Raw genomic sequence first — 20079 nt, 5'->3', positions numbered from 1 at the left:
GTTACAACAAATACCAAAGAAATACAAAGGATCATACAAGAATACTATGAAAGACTATACACCACCAAATTCAATAACCTGGAAGAAATGGAGAAGTTCTTAGACATATATAACCTTCCTAGACTGAATCACTAAGACTGGAAAATCTAAATAGAATGATCAACAGTAAGGAAATTGAAACAATCATCAAAAACCTCCCCAAAAGCAAAAGTCCAGGACCAGATGGCTTCACTAATGAATTCTACCAAACATTCAAAGATGATTTAATACCTGTCCTTCTCAAACTCTTCAAAAACACTAAAGAAGAGGCAACACTTCCTAACTCATTTTATGAGGCCAACATTATCCTGGTACCAAAACTTGGTAAGGATAACACATAAAAGAAAACTACAGACCAATATCTCTGATGAATACAGATGCAAAAATCCTAAACAAAATACTAGCAAATTGAATACATCAAAAAGATCGTACATCATGATCAAGTGGGGTTCATTCCAGGGGTGCAAGGATGGTTCAACATACACAAATCAATCAATGTGATACATCACATAAACAAAATAAAGGATGAAAATCAAGGATGATCATATCAATAGATGCAGAAAAAGCATTTGACAAGATACAACATCCATTTATAATTAAAACACTTAATAAAAGGTACAGAAGGAAAGTACCTCAACATACTAAAGGCCATATACCACAAACCCAAAGCTATTATCATATATAATGGTGAGAAAGTGAGTTTTTCCTCTAAGATCAGGAACAAGACAGGGATGCCCCCCATCACCACTGTTATTCAATACAGTATTGGAAGTCCTAGCCAGAGCAATCAGGCAAGAGAAAGAAATAAAAGGCATCCAGATTAGGAATGAAGAGGTCAAATTGTCACTTTTTGCAGACAATATGATTCTTTATATAGAAAACCCTAAAGACTCCACCAAACAACTATTAGAAACAATAAACAAATACAATAAAGTTTTAGGATACAAAATCAATGTACAAAAATCCATTGTGGTTCCTATATACTAAGAATGAAATTTCAGAAAAAGAAATGGAAAAAAAAAACAATTCCTTCTGCAATTGCAACAAAAAGAGTAAAATACCTAGAAATAAACTTAACATAGAATGTGAAAGACCTATACACTGAAAAGTACAAAACATTATTTAAAAAATTGAAGGCACAAAGAAAAGGAAAGATATTCTGTGTTCATGATTGAAAGAATCAACATAGTTAAATAGCCATATTACCCAAAGCAATATACAGATTTAATGCAATCCCCATCAAAATCCCAATGACATTTTTTAAAGAAATTGAATGAAAAATCATCAGGTTGTATGGACTCACAAAAGACCCGAATAGCCAAAGCAATCCTGAAAAAAAATAACAAGTCCAGAGGTATCACACTCCCTGACTTCAAATTATACTACAAAGTGACAATAATCAAAACAACATGTTATTGGCAGAAAAACAGATACACAGACCAATGGAACAGAACTGAGAACCCAGAAATAAACCCAGATGTATACGGGCAAATAATTTTCAACAAAGGAGCCAAAAACATATAATGCAGAAAAGAAAGACTCTTCTATAAATGGTGCTGGAAAAACGGGAAAGCCACATGCAAAAAAATGAAACGAGACTGCTGTCTGTCACCATACACCAAAATCAACTCAAAATGGATCAAAGACCTAAACATAGACCTGAAGCAATAAATTGCATAGAAGAAAGCATAGGTACTAAACTTATGGACCTTGGGTTCAGAGAAGATTTTATGAATTTGACCTCAAAGGCAAGGGAAGTGAAAGCAAAAATAAATGAATTGAACTATATCAAACTAAAAAGCTTCTACACAGCAAAAGAAACCTCAACAAAACAAAGAAGCAACCCACCGACTGGGGGAAGATATTTGCAAACAATGCCTCCGATAAAGGGCTAATATCCAAAATATATAAAGAACTCATACAACTCAACAACAACAAAAACAATCCAATTGAAAAAGGGCAGAGGACCTGAAAAGACACTTCTCCCAAGAAGACATACAAACAGCCAACAGATATATGAAAAGATGCTCAACTTCACTAGCTCTTAGGGAAATGCAAATCAAAACCACAATAAGACACCACTTCACACCTGTTATTAATAGAATAACTATTATCAACAAGACAAGTAATAATAACAACTGTTGGAGAGGCTGTGGAGAAAAAGGAACCCATACACTGCTGGTGGGAATGTAAATTGGTACAGCCACTATGGAAAACAGTATAGAGGTTCCTCAAAAAATTAAGACTAGAATTACCATATGACCCAGCAATCCTTTTAATGGGTATCTACCCCAAAAGTATAAAAACATTTATCTGTAAAGGTATATGTACCCCTATGTTCATTGCAGCATTATTCACAGTGGCCAAGACATGGAAACAAACTGGTGATGATTGGATAAAGAAGGTGTGGTACATATATACAATGGAATATTACTCAGCCATAAAAAAGATGAAATACTATCATTTGCGACAACATAGACGGATCTTGATATTATCATGCTGAGTGAAACAAGTCAGACAGAAAATGTTGAAAACGATATGATTTCATATGTGGGATATAAAACTGAAAGCAACAAACAAGACAAACAAAAACTCATAGATACAGACAACAATATAATGGTTACCAGAGACTAAGGGGGAGGGAGTGGTAGACGAGGGTAAAGAGAGTCAAATATATGGTGATGTAAGATTTGACTTTGGATGGTGAACACACAATGCAATGTATAGATGCTGCATTACAGAACTGTACACTTGAAACCTATATATTATTATTAACCAATGTCACCCCAATAAATAAATAAAAAAAACATAATAATCTGGTGGGGGCAGGGAGAGTAGGTGGATGTATAAATGAAACAATACATGTGTCAATAACCTTTGAATCTGGGTAATACCATGTTTCCCCGGAAATAAGATCCAACCAAACAATCAGCTCTAATGTGTCTTTTGGAGCAAAAATTAATATAAGACCTCGTATTATATTATATTATGTTATATTATATTATACCCAGTATTATATTGTATTGTATTGTATTATATTATATTATACTATACTATACTCGGTCTTATAGTAAAATAAGACCGGGTCTTATATTAATTTTTGCTCCAAAAGATGCATTAGAGCTGATTGTCCAGCTAGGTCTTATTTTCAGGGAAACACAGTAGTTCCATGGGAATTCTTTAGTGTCTATACTTTTGCATATGTTTAAAACTTTAGACAATAAAAATTTTAAAATGGGGAGGGGGAGGCCTTGGATGCCATGTTTTAGAGTTTGGCTTAATCACATTTAACCAGGTCAGTTTAAGGAGTTTATACTTGACAGGGTTTGCAATAAACTCAAGAGTTTATGGAAAGAAAGTGAGGTGTACTCCTGGAAGACAGTCTGATATGCAAAATGAACTGTAGAGCAGACAGATCAGAGAGAGTCAAGAAGTGCTAATAAGGGGCTGCTAAGTAACCCTGACATCCAGATTACAATGCATGCAATGGGAGAGAGTAATGGCTAAATAAGATAAAAGAAGACTCCAAGATTTTAAGCTTAAGTCAGTAAAACCTTGGTAATACTGTGAGAGACAGAGAAATTAAAATGACAGCCTGATGTAAGGAGAGGAAGAAATTCAGAATTCTGAACATGTTGAATATGAGGTGACAGAATAGTAAAGTATTTCTTAGTCTCTCTGTGGTGAGGAAATCTCCTGAAGCCTTTCAGCCAAATGGTAGAGGACACCATGGTGAAGAATACTATGCTGGGAGTCAGAAGGCTGGATTCTATTAGTGACCCTGACACAAGCCATATCTATAATTTCGAGCAAATCATGCTGAACCTCATAAGTGTCATTATAAATAAGGGGACTACACACTAGAAAATACGTGTAGTCCCTTTCAAATCTAACATTCTATAATGAAAATTCTCAGTGATATTATCTACAAGGCATTTTTAAAACTCACTCAACAAGTATTTTAGTACTTTCTTACAAAATACTGTACTAGGCACTGGTTACAAACGGAAACAGGAGATTAACACTTGAGCATAGGAAAAGACAAGAAGTACAGATTTTGAACTCACCAATACAAGAATGACAGTTTGAGGTCATGAGAATGAATGAGCTCATTGAAAAAGCACAGAGAAGAGCAGAAGAAAGCCTTGAAGAAAGCTCACAGCTGGGAATGTAGGCGACAAAGAGAAACCAGTGAAGTAGAGAATAATCAGTTGGACAAACAAGAGAGAAACAAGTTAGATAAGTCACATGAGGGCCAATAAAGCCAGAGTGAATTTTAAGAAATAGAAGCCCAGGCCAATGACAAGAGCTATGAAGAAGCTATTAGGTTACTAATAAGGAGGTCTCAGATAATTTTAAAGAAATTAGTTTAGGAGAATGGTAGGACCAAAAACTGGGCAACAAGGAATATGGGAGGACCGATATATACATAATCTCTTATTTCCTTTGGGAACATATATTAGCCTACAGATACTGTGAAGAGTGAATTACCCCATGGAGCTCACCAAGACAGTCAACCTCACTGTTCAGTACCAGGATCTCTTGGGTTCACAGAGTCCTTTCCTCTGAGTTTTGTAAAGACACAATCTTACTGAATCATCAAGAAGATGAATACCTAATAAGAAACATATAAGAAGAAAAACAACTACTCACAATACTCCTTCACCTCTTTGTTCTCCAATCATTACTTGCACCACCATTTTATATCGGTCAAATCCCATTTCTAGAAAGAAAAAAAAAATGAGATAGTTATCAATAAGCAAATATATGGTAAAACTACTTAATGAAGGCAAGTTTGCTTAGAAATGGCCATAAACGTTCAGTCTACAAGCACTTACTGAGTATGATTATAATAAGCTTTGGAGTCAGACTTGAGGACAAATCCTAACTGTAAACTTAGTGTGTGACCTTAGACAATCAAAATCCTGAAATTTCTCACTAACAACAAATCTGGAGAGAAGAAAACTGAGTATCTTTATGTTCCCCCTTTTATGACCAGGGAATCGTGGAAACAGTAACAACAAAAATGTGAAATGGGCAAAGGTAAAACAGAGCCAACTTTCCTTGATGAAAGTAAACACTTCACGGTTATACAGTAAATTAGGCAAACAATCCAAACACTACAGGTACCCACTCATGCGGGACATGAACCCTAATTCAGGATACATAACAAAATCTCAGAAGATGACAGTTCAAGTTATTTTTTAAAATCACAGCATACAGCTTAGTTGAGCTTCCTCATTTCTCTACCCATGTCACTTCCTCCTTTTCTCATACCCGTGCTTTAGAACTGTGGCTAGAATATTAAACATTCAGCCCTTAAATCATAGTTCTGAGAGAAAAATAAAAAGCCTCAGGCAAAGTGGAAGGAGAGTAAAAAAAAATCACTCACACCATATAAAAGCAAAATTAAAAAAAAAAAAAGCTGAATGGCAATATGCACAAGTGCAACAGCAGAAACAAAAGACTACCAAGAAAGAAACGTACTGTTTAAAAGAAAAAGAACTCAACCTAGGAGATAATATAAATCAAGGAACAAACAGCAATTCCTCACAACTGATTCACAATGTAGAACAACGTAAGTTCATAAGTTCAATAAGATAAGAACTCAGTCAGATTATAAAACAATGAAAGATGAAAAGGGAGATGAAAGCCCTAGAAAACAAACTGAATACCCACACAACAGCAGTACAGAACTAATAAATTTAAAATGGCAAGAGACAAACCAGACACAAATGAAAACTGAATTACTGGCTTAAGATAATCACAAGCAGACATCAAAGAAAAAGGGAGAAATTACCGCAGAGGAAAGCCAATAGATATGGAAGACACAGATGATTCAACATATCAATATTTGATGTCCTGAAGAAGAAATGTATTCAGAGGTACAGGAAATTTCCCTGATGTGGAAAAATAAAATTTACAGGTTTTTGAATGCTCACTACCAAGCTATACCCTAGAAAAGCTACTATCAAGATAAAGGATAGGATTCCCTATGCAGAGAACTTCAGACTGACCTCAGATTTCTCCACAGTAAAATTCTATGCTAGAAGGCAATGAAGCAAACTCTATTAAGATTTTCAAAAAAATAATTACCTCAAAATATTATATTCATCCAAAATATATTCTGGTTTAAAGGCATTCTCAAACATGAAAGAATCCATGGAATATAGCATTTCTGAGCCCTTCCTGAAAAAACTTATAACAAAATCTTGTCAGGTAAGAACCAAACCAAAACACAGAACTCAGCAATGGTAAAAGGATTAAATAATGAGCAATCATTCCATTTAAATATAGAATGAATGCCATACCTACTATGGGAAATAGGTCTATAATATTCCATTGTTATTAAAGTATTTATCTACCTGTATCATACATAGAAAAGAGCTCTGGTATGATATTCACCTAATATTAATGATTATTTATGGGTAGCATTTGGGGTGATTTTTCTGATTTTATTTTTCTAAATTGTTTAAAGTTTTTTACACGAGCATGCATATTTTTACAATAATTTTAACAGTGAACTTTCATTAGAAAGCCTCAAAATAAAAATGCTAATATACTAACAGTTCATTTGGGTGATGAAAATACATAGAACAGCTATTTTCTTCTTTATACTTTTTTATTTTTTCATTTCTAAAAATTAAAACATTAAGAAAAGAAGAAAACACACCAGAATATTAAATAGTAACTACTTTGAGGTAATTAAATTTTATATAATTTAAAAAAAACTTTATGTGTACATTAGTTCCCTCATCTGTGGTTTTGCTTTCCCCAGTTTCAATTTCCTGTGGTCAAATGGCAAATTCTAGAAATAAACAATTTATAACTTTAAAGTTGTGGATCATTCTGAGTAGCATACTGAAATCTCACAAGGACCCACTCAGTCCCACCCACGCTGTGAATCATTCCTTTGTCCAGTGTATCCACCCATTAGTCACTTAGTAGCTGTCTCAGTTATCAAAGCGACTGTCACCGTATTCAAGTGCTTGTGTTCAAGCAACTCTTATTTTACTTAATGTGGCCACAAAGCACCAAGTAGTGATGCTAGCAATTCAGATATGCCAAAGAATAACCATAATGTGTTTCTTTGACATGAAAAAGTTAAGCACAGTAAGACAGCACAGTATGTCTTACAGCACAGTAAGACATTTTGAGAGACCACAGTCACATAACTTTTATTACAATACATTGTAATAACTGTCCTATTTTATTATTAGTTATTGTTGTTCCTCTTATTGTGCCTAATTTATAAATTATACTTTATCATAAGTATGTATGCATAGGAAAAAACATAGTGTATATAGGGTTCAGTACTATCTATGGTTTCGGGAATCCACAGGGGATCTTAGAATGTATCCCCACAGATAAGGGGAAACTACTGTATTGTCCAGGTTTATTACAATGAAAATGTATTGCTATTACAAAGATATTTCTTCCCTCAAAAAAATAGTATTTTAAAAAGGGGTAGATAGAAAGAGAGTTTTCAGATGGTATAACATTATTAATAAAAGAGAGACAGAGAAACATAAAGAACAGGGAGGAAAAGTGCAAGATCTGCTCTGCACTTGTAGAGTTTGGCAGGAGTGGAGGGTTGAATAGGATAAGTAGTAAGGATTCAGCTGGAGAGATGGACTGAGGTCAGATTGAACGGGTACTGAATAGTAAGCTGAGGACTTGGTATCTTGGTGGGAAAAACAACCAAGAATTATGGGGTAAGGAGCCCCTGTACTTCCTGGTCATTCTACATACTCTGATTTCCTGGATAGTTCCATATAATGTTTTATTTCACATCTTTACTCTTTCCCACCATCTGCAAAAACTTACATGAATAAAAGTTACCAAATAATTAAGAAAACTAGACATTAAAGAGAAATTTGTCTTTAATAGACTTCATGGCTTATATTCTTTGTTTAAAGATGGGGAAGGCGACAAATGGGTGAAACCGAATGTTTGAAGGGAACGAATCATTTCCAATGATCACTACTATTACCTTTTAATTTATCTTTAATATTTTCTGATAAATGTTTTGTGAGCTGAGGCATTTCTTCTGGAGAGTATTCAGCGTTTGCCAGTTCTTCCTTGAGCACAGCATGGATACAGTCTTTAACCACAGAGGGTCTGAACCTGAATGAAAGAGTTCAAAACATCTAACTGGTAATTCCAAAACCCAAACTTACCTTCACAGTTCAACTTCCCCCAGCTCCTTTGTCATTAGCACTATTTAATCCTTCTTTTTCATATTGTTTATTATAAAACAAAAACAAATTAAGGAAACAAGTCATATTCCAAATTTTTATCTCCAGCTTGGAACTCTCCCCTGCATTTTAGACCACATATTCCAACACATATTCCATCTGGATGTATAGTAGGCAACTCAAATTGAATACATCCAACACTGAGCTTCTGATCATCTGCTTTCCCCAAAACTGTCCTCCTGCAGTGGGCCCCCCATCTCAGTCAATGGTAACTCCATTCTTCCAGTTGCTCTAGCCAAAAACTTTGGTATCAGTCTTGCTGCCATTCTCACTCACCGCCCACAGCCCATTCATGAGCAAATCTTATCAGTTCTACCATCAAAATAGTCTAGAATTCAATCACTCTCACCAACCCACTGCCAACACCTTGCTACAAGCTACCATTACTTCTTGCCTAGATTACAACGGCCTCCTAACAAATAAGTCTCTCTGTGTCTGCCTTTGTCCTCAAATCCTGTTCTCACCATAGCAACTAGACTGGGCCTGTTAAACTGTATGTCTGATTATAACACTCCTTTATGCAAAATAACCCACATATTTCCCAGCTCAGTCCAAGTAAAATCAACATCCTAACTGCGACTTGCAAGGTCCCAGAAGGTCTATCCTAAAACTCTCTGACTTAGTTTCCTACTACTTTCCCCCTACTTCTCTCCACTCACTCCCCACAGGCCTTCCCTGTGTTCTTTAACAACACCAGGCATGCAAATCTCAGCGCTTCTGCACTTGTTAACCTCTGCCTGAAGTTCAATTCCTCCCTTTATGCATAGCTTGCTGCATCACTTCTTTCAAGTCTTTATTCAAAAGTCACTTTCCTAACCACCTTTTCTAAAACTTCAAACCACCCTCCTACCACATCATTTTATATCTCCCTACCTGGTACTTACTACTATCTGACATACTACATAGTTTATGTATGTATTTATCGTTTGTTGTCCTTTTACCCAGCTAGACCATTAGCTTCAGGAGGGCAGGGATTTTTATCTTTGTTCACTGTTATATCCCCATTTCCTAGAATAGCACCCAGCACATAGTAGACAATATTTTTTGAAGAAATGAATTACTGAATATGAAGGCAGGGAAAAAAAAAGTCTAATTTTTCACCACCCTAACAATACCATTAGCATTTTAGTTGTATTTACCACATATTACTACACAAGTTCCTTTTCTGGGCTATATAGTCTATCAGATGATTTGTCTATCATGTGCAGTTACCAAAATATTTAACTTTTGAGTTGATAATATGGTTTAATATTTGGTAATACTAGTGACCCTTTACTGCTTTTTAACAGTATTTTCTTTGGTCTCTTGCCTGCTTACTCTCACAGATGAACTTTAGAATCAGTGACAAATTTCCAGGATTTGATCTGTTCAAAATGTGGTCTACCTATGTACATATGTACTATATCTTCAAACAAGTCACAAATAATTTCACAGGATTATTCCTACATAATATATATGTGTTGTGAATCATGTTCTGCACTATTTACAGTAGAAACACAGGTGAATGACATTCTATGCATTTCAACTCCTTTACCAAGATAACTGAACATATCTTCTTTTATGTCCATCCTATCCACCAGAAACCTGCTGCATGAAAATTTTTATCACTTTACAACCAAAGTTTCTGGCTTCCAGTATTTGCCGAGCATTTGATTCAGCAATCTGGTTTCAAACAGCAGAGGAGGAGCTTGGGAAATCTTTTATTTAAAATTTTGTTTACCTTGTGAAAATGAAGTTAGTGATGTATCCTACTGTCCTCTGCACTGTGTGCCTTAATTTTGGGAAGGTATCAGGGTGGCAGGCCAAGGGCCTTTATACACTACCTTGTTAAAGCTTTGTATACCTACAGGTCCCCTGCCCTGCAGAGGAGTAAGCATATTCTGGCACATGTATGCACACAGTAACCCTCGAAACACGATCGAATGGCATTCGACGCAATGCGCTTGCTTTCTGTTCCTCTGTCCATTCTATCCATCCCCTTTTTCCTCGGTGCCCACGTCCGCAGCCTCCAAGAGCCAACCACCCCCATTGCGTTAGCCTTAGGCGCTCCAGGCGCTTTAATACCAGGACGGGTCCTCTGCTGCCCCCTGCAGCTGAAAGCCCAGGAACAGCACCCCTCTCTCCCGACTCGCTCCTCCCTCTCCAGCCCCGCCCCGCCCAGCCCAGCCCCGCCCCGCCCGCCCAGCCCAGCCCCGCCCCACTCTGTCAGTCTCCCGCACTACCCTTCCCGACCCCCAAGTTGCCAGGCGAGCTCTGCCTGCCTGACCCACAGACCCGCAGGTCGTCCCTGCCACAACCCGTCTGCTACCCGCCTTTGCTGGAAAATGGGCCGCAGAATATAGGTGTTGTCGGACTCCCCTGAGGTCTTCTCAGTCTCAGGCACCCCGTCGGACATTGAGTAGGGCGCGCCCATAGAAATGGACGGACGCGTCGACGAAGCCATCGCCGGGATTTCTTGGGCTAGTGTATCTCGTGATGAAGGCCTGGCGGATTGCGGCGAGGAACTAGGAAACCGTAGTCAGGGCAACAGGGCCGCCCTTGGCCCTGACGTGACGCGGCCGCGCGCTCTCCGCCGAGCGGCCCGCCCTCTCCCGCGCGTGCGCACTGCTGCTGGGCGGGAATTAGGCGAGCGAGAGTGACGGTCGCTTCGGCCAAAATTGATGTATGTCTGCCCGGTTTACAGAACAGCTTAATACGCTAGCTCTTAGCAACCGCCCTACAATCTTAAGAAATTCACACGGAACCTGAGGCCCATTGAGGTCCAAGGATACACAGTTAGTGAGCAGCAGGCCGGAAATTCTAAATGGTCTTCAAACTGACCTGAGGACCAAATCCAGCCTTTATCCTGTTTTGTAGGACTTGTGAACATGTTTTACAGTTTTAAATGATTGAAAAATACCAAAAGAAGAATATTTCACGACAGGTGAAAATTACTGGAAATTAAAACTTCAGTATCCAGAAATAGTTTTATTGTATCATAACCATGCTCACTTATATGTTGTCTATGGCGGCTTTTGTCCTGTTGGCAGAATTGAGCAGTTGCAACAGGCCTTATGGCCCTCAAAGTCTAAAATATTATCTGACCCTTTACAGAAAAGGTTGCAGTGCCCTGCTCTAATCCATAACTGCCAGCCTGCAGTTCCCCCAGCCTCACCCACACCCTGCTCCTGTGCAAAAGCCAGAAGGAGCAGACTTAGGGTGCATTCCCTGCTGATGAGCACCAGTTTCTGTTCCTATTTACAAAGCTGTAGTATCCTGACCTCTGCCTGCTTCAAAAACAGAAAAGAAGTTCCTTCAATATCCATCCAGGCTTCCTTTGGTAACCTTTAACCTATTGGTTGGATCAACACATTCCAAAACTTGCCACTATAAGACGCCAAGGGGGTAGTTTCTGTAAAAGTATACCTTTGCAAGTTCCACTAGAAACCAACTAATTTTACTGTTCCAGGTTTTGTTGTACAAAGTGTTTTCTTGCTAGTATTGCCTACATTGGTCTCCCGGACTCCAATAAACTCACTTCACCTTCACTTTTCCAGCCTCCGCTTCACACTGCCCTCAGAATGATTTTCCTTTGCCAGTGCTCTGCTTGAAATCTTTCAGTTGGCTCCTTATGGCTGTCTCGCCAGAATTCACACTTCTTTTCTTGCAGATAAGACGCTTCATGACCTAAAGTGGGAGAGAGGGAGGTCCTCTGCTTTCCACGTTCCACATTAGAAGCAGCTGTGGCATCCCAGTTTTGCACACACCCCATTCCATGTCTCCCCTCCATGCCTTAGAGCGTGCTGTTCCCTCTGCTGGGAAAACCCTGCCCCCTTTACTGGGCTATTTCAAGAATCAGCTAAGACATAACTGAAGTCTTCCTCCGTCTCTTACAGATCCTCTTCTTGGAGGTTCATTGTTTCTCCGAGCTCTCATTGCACCCTGTGTTGACCTCTACCATGGCCCTTACTATATGACATTTAAATTATTGGCACATGTGTTTGTTTCCTTAACCTGACCATGAGCTCGTCAAGGACAGGGCAGGGTTCAAGGTCAAGGCCATGTCTCAGTCATCTTTGGATCCACAGCATGCACAGCAGTGAATACCAGGCACACAGGGGATACTCAGGATATACCACTTGTTGAACTGCACTGAACACTAATGGGATGAACACTGGTAGATCAAGCAGCTCAGACTGCCATAACAAAATACCACAGACTGGGTCGCTTAAACAACAGAAATTTATTTTCTGCAGGTTGGAAGTCGAAGATCAAGGTGCCAACAAGTTTGGTTTTTCCCGAGGCCTTTCTCCTTTGCTTGCAGATGGCAACTTTCTAGCCATGTCCTTCCTTTTCTTCTGTGCTCCTGTGGAGTGAGAGATCTGGTATCTCATCCTCTTCTTATAAAGATGCCAGTCCTACTGGATTAGGGTCCTTTCCTTATGACCTCATTTAACCTTAATCCTATCTCCAAATAAAGTCACAATTGGGATTAAGGCTTCAACCTGTGAATTTGGGGGCACCCAGTTCAGTCCATAACAACTGGTGAACTTGAATTTAGAAGATAGGGCCTCAGGTACTGAGGTTACCTGAACCTAGTTGAGTGCTTTTGGGCAGCCAGTCCGTTATCCTCTAGGAGCCTTAACTTCTCTATGTATGACATGTGACAGATTTTATGGGGTTGTTGAGAGGCTGAAATGAGATCATGGCTGGAGGACATTTTATGGAGTGTAAGTTCCTACACAATAATGACTTAATTATTCCTTCTACAAATACATCATCTTGCAGTTTACAATGTGATTTTAAAAACATATCATTCAACATACATACAAGGAATTATTATTTTTATTATTCCTACAGGAATACCTAAAAGGGAAGTTTGTTTATGATTCATACCCATAAGTCCTAGTTGCAGAGAGGATTCAAGGCAGCTTCTGATGAAAACTCCCGCCCATGAAAGGGCATTACTTATGACTTCTCACAGAGGCTGCAGAAAAGGCCCAGGATGCTGTTGAAGAAATGAATGACTACCAGGAAAATCTGGAGGAGGCTGACGCACAGAAGGGTGGAGAAGAAGGACACGTGCCAAACAACAGCTTTAGAAGGCTCCAGGCAGCCAGAGTTCCAGAGTGAATGGTCATACAAATAATTCCTATCCCAAAAAATAAGGAGACCAGGAGTTGAGGAATAAGTAAAAAAAGACAAATAAGCAATCTCAATAGAAAACTGGGGCCTCGCCCAGCTCAGGTCTTAGGTCTAGACTCTTTAGGGTGACTATTGCTGTATTTGCAATTTCTGAGCTTCAGAGGAGTGAAATGCTAGAATGCATCACTAAAAGGAGATTGTAGTCCATCTCTCTTTCTCCCTCCCTCCCTCTCTCCCTCTCTCTCAGAAAAGGCTGCAAATTCATCCAAGTCTCCATCCATTTACCTGTTACGCATGTCTTTGAATGGGTAACCATATTTCCAAGTTTGCGTCTGATTGAAGGATGAGACATCAAACATACAAAAAGGACCATCTTTCAGGGCTACTCCAGAAGTGATAAAGCAAATCAAGGCTCCAAGCAAAGCCAGGCCACTTGAAAACAGAGCAGTGAGCATCTGTAGAGGGAGAAAAGAAACAGTAAGCCTAAGATGGCATCGTGACTAGGTGACTTGTGGGGCCATCTGGACAAGTCTAACTTCTCTGGTGTTCAGGCTTTCCCCCATCATATCCATGGGGCTACTCCTACCCACGGCCCCTCCTTTAAAGCTTAACCAAGGTAAGGTGGCTGATGAGGGGTCAGTTGGTAGGGCCAGGAAAGGGTGGGAGAAGAACTGGCACTTGAACCTGGACCTTCCTGATTCAGCAGGCTTTTCAGAGCTTCTCGGCAGGTTGGCATCAGAAATTTTAAAGCTTAGATTGCAGTTATTCAGCCTCTAGGTTAAAAGGTCAGAGTGGTTATCACATGCCCACTTCTGACTCTTTAAGGGAAAGCTGTATTTTCTAAAATATCCAAGCTCCTATCCCTGATTCCTGTCTTTCTCAAATCAAGCATGGAAGAAGGCTAGGAAAGAAAGGAAGAAAGGAGACAGAGACAGACAGAGGGAAATTACAGTCAACTCTGAAATGACACTAATTCTTTCACTGTACTTCTCTAGTTGGTGCACCACCCCTCCCTCCCAAAAGATAACAATGAGTTTATTTTCTTGGCAGGGTTCTGGTTTGCTTCCAAATTGGCTTCTTTCTCAGGATACTAGATGTCTTTCTCCCTTCCAAAGAATACATAATTTTAAATTTTAAATAAAACATATAAATAGTTTTTAATCAGAACTATAGAGTCATTTCTCGACTAATGTCGAGCTGGTTTGGAGCTTAGGAGGGCACAGAGAAAGGCGCACACTAAGTTTTGACTCATAGTTAAAAGATTCAAGATGAATTAGTCTGATGTAAGCTTAGGACAGTGATTCTCAAAATGTGGTCGCAGTCCCAGCAGCGTCACATCACCTGGAAACTTGTTAGCAATGCAGATTTGTTGCTCTACCCCAGACCTACTGAAGCAGAAACTGGTAGTAGGGCCCAGCAATCTGTGTTTTAACAAACCCTGCAAGGATCCTGATACACACTCAGGTCTGAAACCACCTGTCTAGGGGAAAAACAGACATGACTGAGAACAGATCGTGAATGAAATGTGTGGGTGTTTATATTTAATTCTTTAAAATATCATTCTGACTCGGTAAGTAGGGTTTCCAATACATGGGCTGCAGATATCAAAGCAAGCCGTGGAGTTACGGTAAGGAGGCCACAGATTCATGCATCTGAGGTTGAATAAGCAATATGGTGTGTAAGCAAACTGAGAGTTTTCAAATGTGTATATAGATGACGCTGTAATTAATAAAGAGCAGATTTATTCTGGGCTGCAGTTTCATTATCTGTAAAATGGAAAGATCAGACCAGAATCTAGTCATTAGATGATCTCGGGAGAACCTTCCAGTTCCAAGAACAATTAAACAAAATAACCAGGAAATTTTCTATCATTAATACCTGATTACAATGTACATAACTCATGTCCATATTGTTCAATTGCCTAAAAAATAAAAATAAGTTTCTCACATTTGTATCAACAGTTATAGTTCATTACATTTATGGTTTATCATATAATGGGATCATTGACTTGATCCTGTTAACTCCCATTTTACAGGTGGGGACCTGAGGCTCAGAAAAGTTAAGCAACTTGCCCAAGAGCTTAGGGAGATTAATGGGCATGGTCAGAACCTGACATCAAACCCAAAGACCAAAATTGCCTTTTTACCACTTAGCTCTAAAGAAACAGAATGTGGGAAATTCTAGGTATTAGAAGAGTGGAATCTGGTGCTTACACTTTGGCAGGGCCCACTCTTACTGAAGCATCCATATCTCCATCCCATCAAGGAGATGAGGGTAGCTGCAGTGAGTACCTGGGAGAGGAGAGAAAAATCGTAAGAAGAGACTAGGTAATTTACATTTTAGCTGCCACCGGTTGCTGTTGAGCTAGCCACACATGGACATGATTATCCTATCTTTCTCAGAAAGTTTGGCTTTGACTGTCAGGACCCAATGTTGGATGGCTAGCCTGATGTCACTCTGATCTGACTCTGAATGTTGTCTGATCTGACATTCACACCCATTCTGCCTAGTCCAAAATTCAACAACTCTCACAAGTCGTCCTAGAATCTTCTACCACTTGGAGTTGCTATAGACTCAAGACCAGCTTGTTAGATCAAACACTCCTTCCCCACCACCACCCTGCTCCACCCCTGGAGGGCACTTAGGGAGTTCATACCCAGGGAACCCAGAACACTTACCATAAGGCCTCCTCCCCAGAGTCCAGAGCCCAGCATGGCATGCCTGCCAATGAGGCCCCTCAACAGGTAGCTTGCATCCCAGTTAGGAAAGAGGAGCGCCACGTTGGCCCCAGCAGCAACCAGAGCTGTAGTACTGAGGCTCAGCCCCAGGATGCGGGAGCAGGTCTGTGAGCATGTCATCATGCAGGGAGACAACAGTGTCCTGGAACCAACAGAAGGAAGGTCACGGTAGTTCTGCTGCTGAGAGCATGGGGTGGGGGAAACAGACTTATAGATGCTGTCACCTCCCAGGGTCAGATCAAGAAGAGCCAAGGAACTTGCTTAAAAACTCTGCCTCTTATAAATATTCCCCATTCGATAGAATTTAATTGTTCCCTTTTCTGCCAACTCACATTCACACTCATACACACACTCACACACACACATTCACACACACACTCACACTCTTCATCCCTTCATATTTTGTTTGTACCTCTATTACAGCCAGTGATTATTTCTATTTGGTACAGAAAAACGAATTTTTAAAGGTGTCATCCTTTCTCTTTAAAAGATGGCATTTTAAAGATGTCCACTTTCACCATTTCCATTCAACATTGTACAGGAGGTCCTTTGCAGAGCAATAAGAAAATAAAAAGAAGCAAAAGCTATATAGATAGAAAAGAAAGAAGTGAGAATTATCATTGCTCACAAGTAGCATTGTGAGTAATTGTCTATGTAGAAGATCCTAAGGAATCTATTTTAAAAAGTACTAGAACTGATAGGTCAGTTAAGCAAAGTCACAGAATAAAAAATTGATACACAAAAATTCTATTGTATTCTATTGTGTACACAATCAATGATAAATTGTGAAAATTAAAAGATACCATTTACAATAGCATAAATACAGAAAATGCTTATGGATAAATTTAACAAAATATGTGCAAGACCTGTACACTAAAAATTACAAAACATTGCTGAAAAAAATTAAAACCTAAATAAATAGAGAGATATACCACATTCATGGATGAAAAGACTCAGTATCATTAACATGTCGATTCTCTCTAAATTGATGCATAGATTCAGTGCAATCTCAGTCAGAATCCCAGCAGGATTTTGTTGTAGAAATTGACAAGCTGAATCTAAATTTGTATGTAAATGTGAAGGACCTAGATTAGCCAAAACAATTTCAAAACAGAAAAACAAAGTTGGAGGACTTTTTCATCATGTTATAGGACATTATAAAGCTACAGTAATCAATACGGTAAAGAAATGCATATAAAGACATACAGACCAATGCAACAGACTAGAGAGTTCAGAAATACACCTACACACAAATGATCAAATTATTTTTGAAAAAGATGGTATGTCAGTTGGAAAACGATAATCTCTTCAACAAATGGTGCTGGAACAATCCATATGCAAAACAGAAAAATAGATACCTTGACTATTACTGCAATCCATATTCAATAACTAAGCAGGACACCTGTAGGGTAACAGTTTGTGATGCAAGGGCACGTCTGGGCAGCCTCTCTCCCCAGACTGTCCTGTCATTGAGTGCGGGGGCTGTCAATGTGTCCCAGTGTTGGAGAGAATTAACCAATCAAGGGTGTTAGCAAGTTACGATTTTAACCCACATCCCTCCCACATGACTGACGTTTTGTCAGGAGCCCAAATAAGTACTGGTGTGTAGTTGGACTTTCAAACATGCTCTCTAGACCACAGGCAGGGAGAAGCTTTTGTTCAGGAACACTTTCAGCAGCCTTCAAACCATTCCACCTCTGAGTAAGACCTGTCTCCATACAGATCACCAAAATAACATCCCCCTGACAATCCCTTCTCTGGAAATCTTTCCTATCAGGAAAGAGTTTTAGAAGGGAAACTGAAAATTACGGACATGAGAGGGAGAAACCACGAAATTGAGCATGGCCTTTGGAAGAGTGGAATGCAGCGAATTCTGGCTGTCACGCTGATCTTACACCAAAAGCACTTGCTGTGCTGCTCCAGCCAGGAGGGCTGGGACTTAGTTTGAATTTCACTTCCTCTTCCTGACTTTGTTTCCCTAGAAATCATAACACTCTGAGAAATGCTTTCCAAAATGTGAGCTAGGAGATTGGCAAAGAGGTTGGCTAATTTGATATCCGAAGAGACAAGCAGGAATGATAAGGTAAAACCTTATTAAAGCAGGCTGTAGGGGAGGCCATACTCCAACCTGAGATCATGGCTGGGTGAACAAATCACCAGCTAGCTGTCTGGGCAACAATATAAGTGATATGGAGAAGGAATCACAAATTCTCTGTGTGTCTATCTACCTTACTCATCATCTAGCCAGGTTTTTCTTTCATTTCCTCATGAACAGCAAAATATTTATTAAATGACCACTTTCTGCCAGGCAGTATGCTAGGGGTTGGGATAGAATGGTGAATCAGATACAGTCTCTTCCCTTGAGGAACTTAAAGGTTGGTGGGGACGCTGACAAGGTAACAATCAAGTGCTGAGCAGAGGGATCAGATTTAAGGTGTAATGGATGCACACAGAGGACACCTAATCTTGTCCTGCAGACTCAAGGTAAAACCTCCTGGACAAAGTGCTATGCGAGCTAAAACTTAAATGACAACAAGGCATGAGACAGGCAAAGCTGGGAAGGGAAAAGTATTCTAAGCATGTGTATCGGTCTGAAGTTGACAGACGGAGGCTAAGAGAAGTCAAAAAAATTACCTGAAGTCACAGAGCTGCTCAGTGGCAGAGCCAGGGCTCACTTGAGTGGAAGTTCATGCTAGGCCATACTGTTCCCTGGCCATTATTTCACTGGGCCCTTTCATCTGTGCTTACCTGCATCCGTTGGCAAGAATCGAGATGCGAGAGAAAGAACCTGGAGAAGCCTCTGTCTTCAGAGTGGGACTCCTGCAGGGCTGGACCTTGGGGCTACTTTTGCAGGACCCTTGAGGAGGGCCAGGGAGGCTCTGAATATATGTCCAGGTCACCAATGCGAATGTGTGTGCATGCGCGGGGGTGTGTGTGTGTGCCCCCACAACACTGCCCACAGGCTTCCATTGAAGGAGCTTTACTCCTCTTGGAGGGCCCTCTCCTGATGACCCACACTTTGCTCATTTTCATGTGACGCTAAGGAAGGAACCAGGAGGCATGGCCTCGTGAGCAAAAACGTCTTAATGAGTCAGAGGATGCACCCGTGAGAAATACCTTCATTCCTCTTCTTTCCCAAGCAGCAACACTGTTTCACAAACTAGCCGCCCATATGTGTTTTACTCATTGCAGAATTTGGGCTCTTTGGAAGAACAGCCCTGAACAGAGCAGCCACCATTTCTAACTTATCACCCTGCTTGCTTTGCTCTTAGCTCAATTCTGTGCGTTGCATGGCTCCTTTGCTTTTTTTACCCAGTGCCTTCCGACATTTTGTTCAAGCCCCAGGCACAGTCATACCAGACTGTTGAGCATTTTATGCTCTCTGCATGGGAGATCTGTGACCCCAATTTTTTAGGATTTAAAAAAAAATAACTTTATTATAAGGACAACCTATAAGAAATAAGAACATTTTCACCATAATCTCAGCTCTTTTATACATCTGTTTTCATATTTGCATGTTTCTTTTTAGCCTTTGAACACGTGCATATTCTATTTTACATTGTTATAGTGATATTCTACATACATATATTGCCTTTTTCACTAATTATGAAATCATAAACACTTTCCTATGATTCTACAGCTTTCATAGTAATCCTTGTGAAATTATATAAGATTGCCCAGGCAATAATTTATTCTTCCTTTTTATTAAACATTTAGATTCTCTCTTTTTTCTTTTCTTTTCTTTTTTTTTTTTACATTAGAGGAGATGCATATAGCTTTTATCTTATGTTTAATTATTTCCTTGGGATAAATTCCCGAGAATAGGATTACAAATCAAGGGACAAATATTTTTATGATTCTTTTTTTAGGTGTACAGCATAGTGGTTAGACATTTATATAACTTATGAAGTGATTGTCCC

At 39.4% G+C, this 20079-nt stretch overlaps 2 protein-coding genes across 3 annotated transcripts in view; both read right to left on the bottom strand.

Annotated features, from left to right (window-relative positions):
• DYNLT2B (dynein light chain Tctex-type 2B) overlaps positions 1-10892 on the bottom strand; it is a 41400-nt gene extending 30508 nt beyond the window's left edge. For both annotated transcript variants that reach the window (XM_088793725.1, XM_019723686.3), the window contains exons 1-3: positions 10610-10892; positions 8033-8166; positions 4693-4762 (exon numbers count right to left, since the gene is read on the bottom strand). In XM_088793725.1, coding sequence (XP_088649851.1) covers positions 4693-4762; positions 8033-8166; positions 10610-10740 — 335 coding nt within the window. In that variant the 5' untranslated portion in view covers positions 10741-10892. The remainder of the gene's footprint in view (positions 1-4692; positions 4763-8032; positions 8167-10609) is intronic.
• A 1666-nt stretch (positions 10893-12558) lies between these two features.
• TM4SF19 (transmembrane 4 L six family member 19) lies at positions 12559-16282 on the bottom strand. The gene is made up of 4 exons (XM_019723684.3): positions 16100-16282; positions 15635-15712; positions 13707-13876; positions 12559-13428 (listed from the first exon to the last, which is right to left on the bottom strand). The coding sequence occupies exons 1-4, from the start codon at positions 16280-16282 to the stop codon at positions 13245-13247; spliced, it is 615 nt and encodes a 204-aa protein (XP_019579243.3). The 3' UTR covers positions 12559-13244.
• Between the last annotated feature and the right edge of the window lie 3797 nt (positions 16283-20079).

This window comes from Rhinolophus sinicus, chromosome 17 (genome assembly GCF_057876585.1).
Source record: "Rhinolophus sinicus isolate RSI-liver-muscle chromosome 17, RSI-T2T, whole genome shotgun sequence".
In the NCBI taxonomy this organism is placed as follows: domain Eukaryota; kingdom Metazoa; phylum Chordata; class Mammalia; order Chiroptera; family Rhinolophidae; genus Rhinolophus; species Rhinolophus sinicus.
This window is presented reverse-complemented; position numbering and strand designations above follow the sequence as displayed.

What these genes read in the sequence shown, in the direction of transcription:
- TM4SF19 (XM_019723684.3), bottom strand. Translation starts at nt 16,282, where the DNA reads ATGATGACATGCTCACAGACCTGCTCCCGCATCCTGGGGCTGAGCCTC. An exon ending in TCTGGGGAGGAGGCCTTATG is followed by an intron (nt 15,713 to 16,099) that starts GTAAGTGTTCTG and finishes CTCCTCTCCCAG; the next exon opens with GTACTCACTGCAGCTACCCT. An exon ending in TTCAAAGACATGCGTAACAG is followed by an intron (nt 13,429 to 13,706) that starts GTAAATGGATGG and finishes TTTTTGGGATAG; the next exon opens with GAATTATTTGTATGACCATT.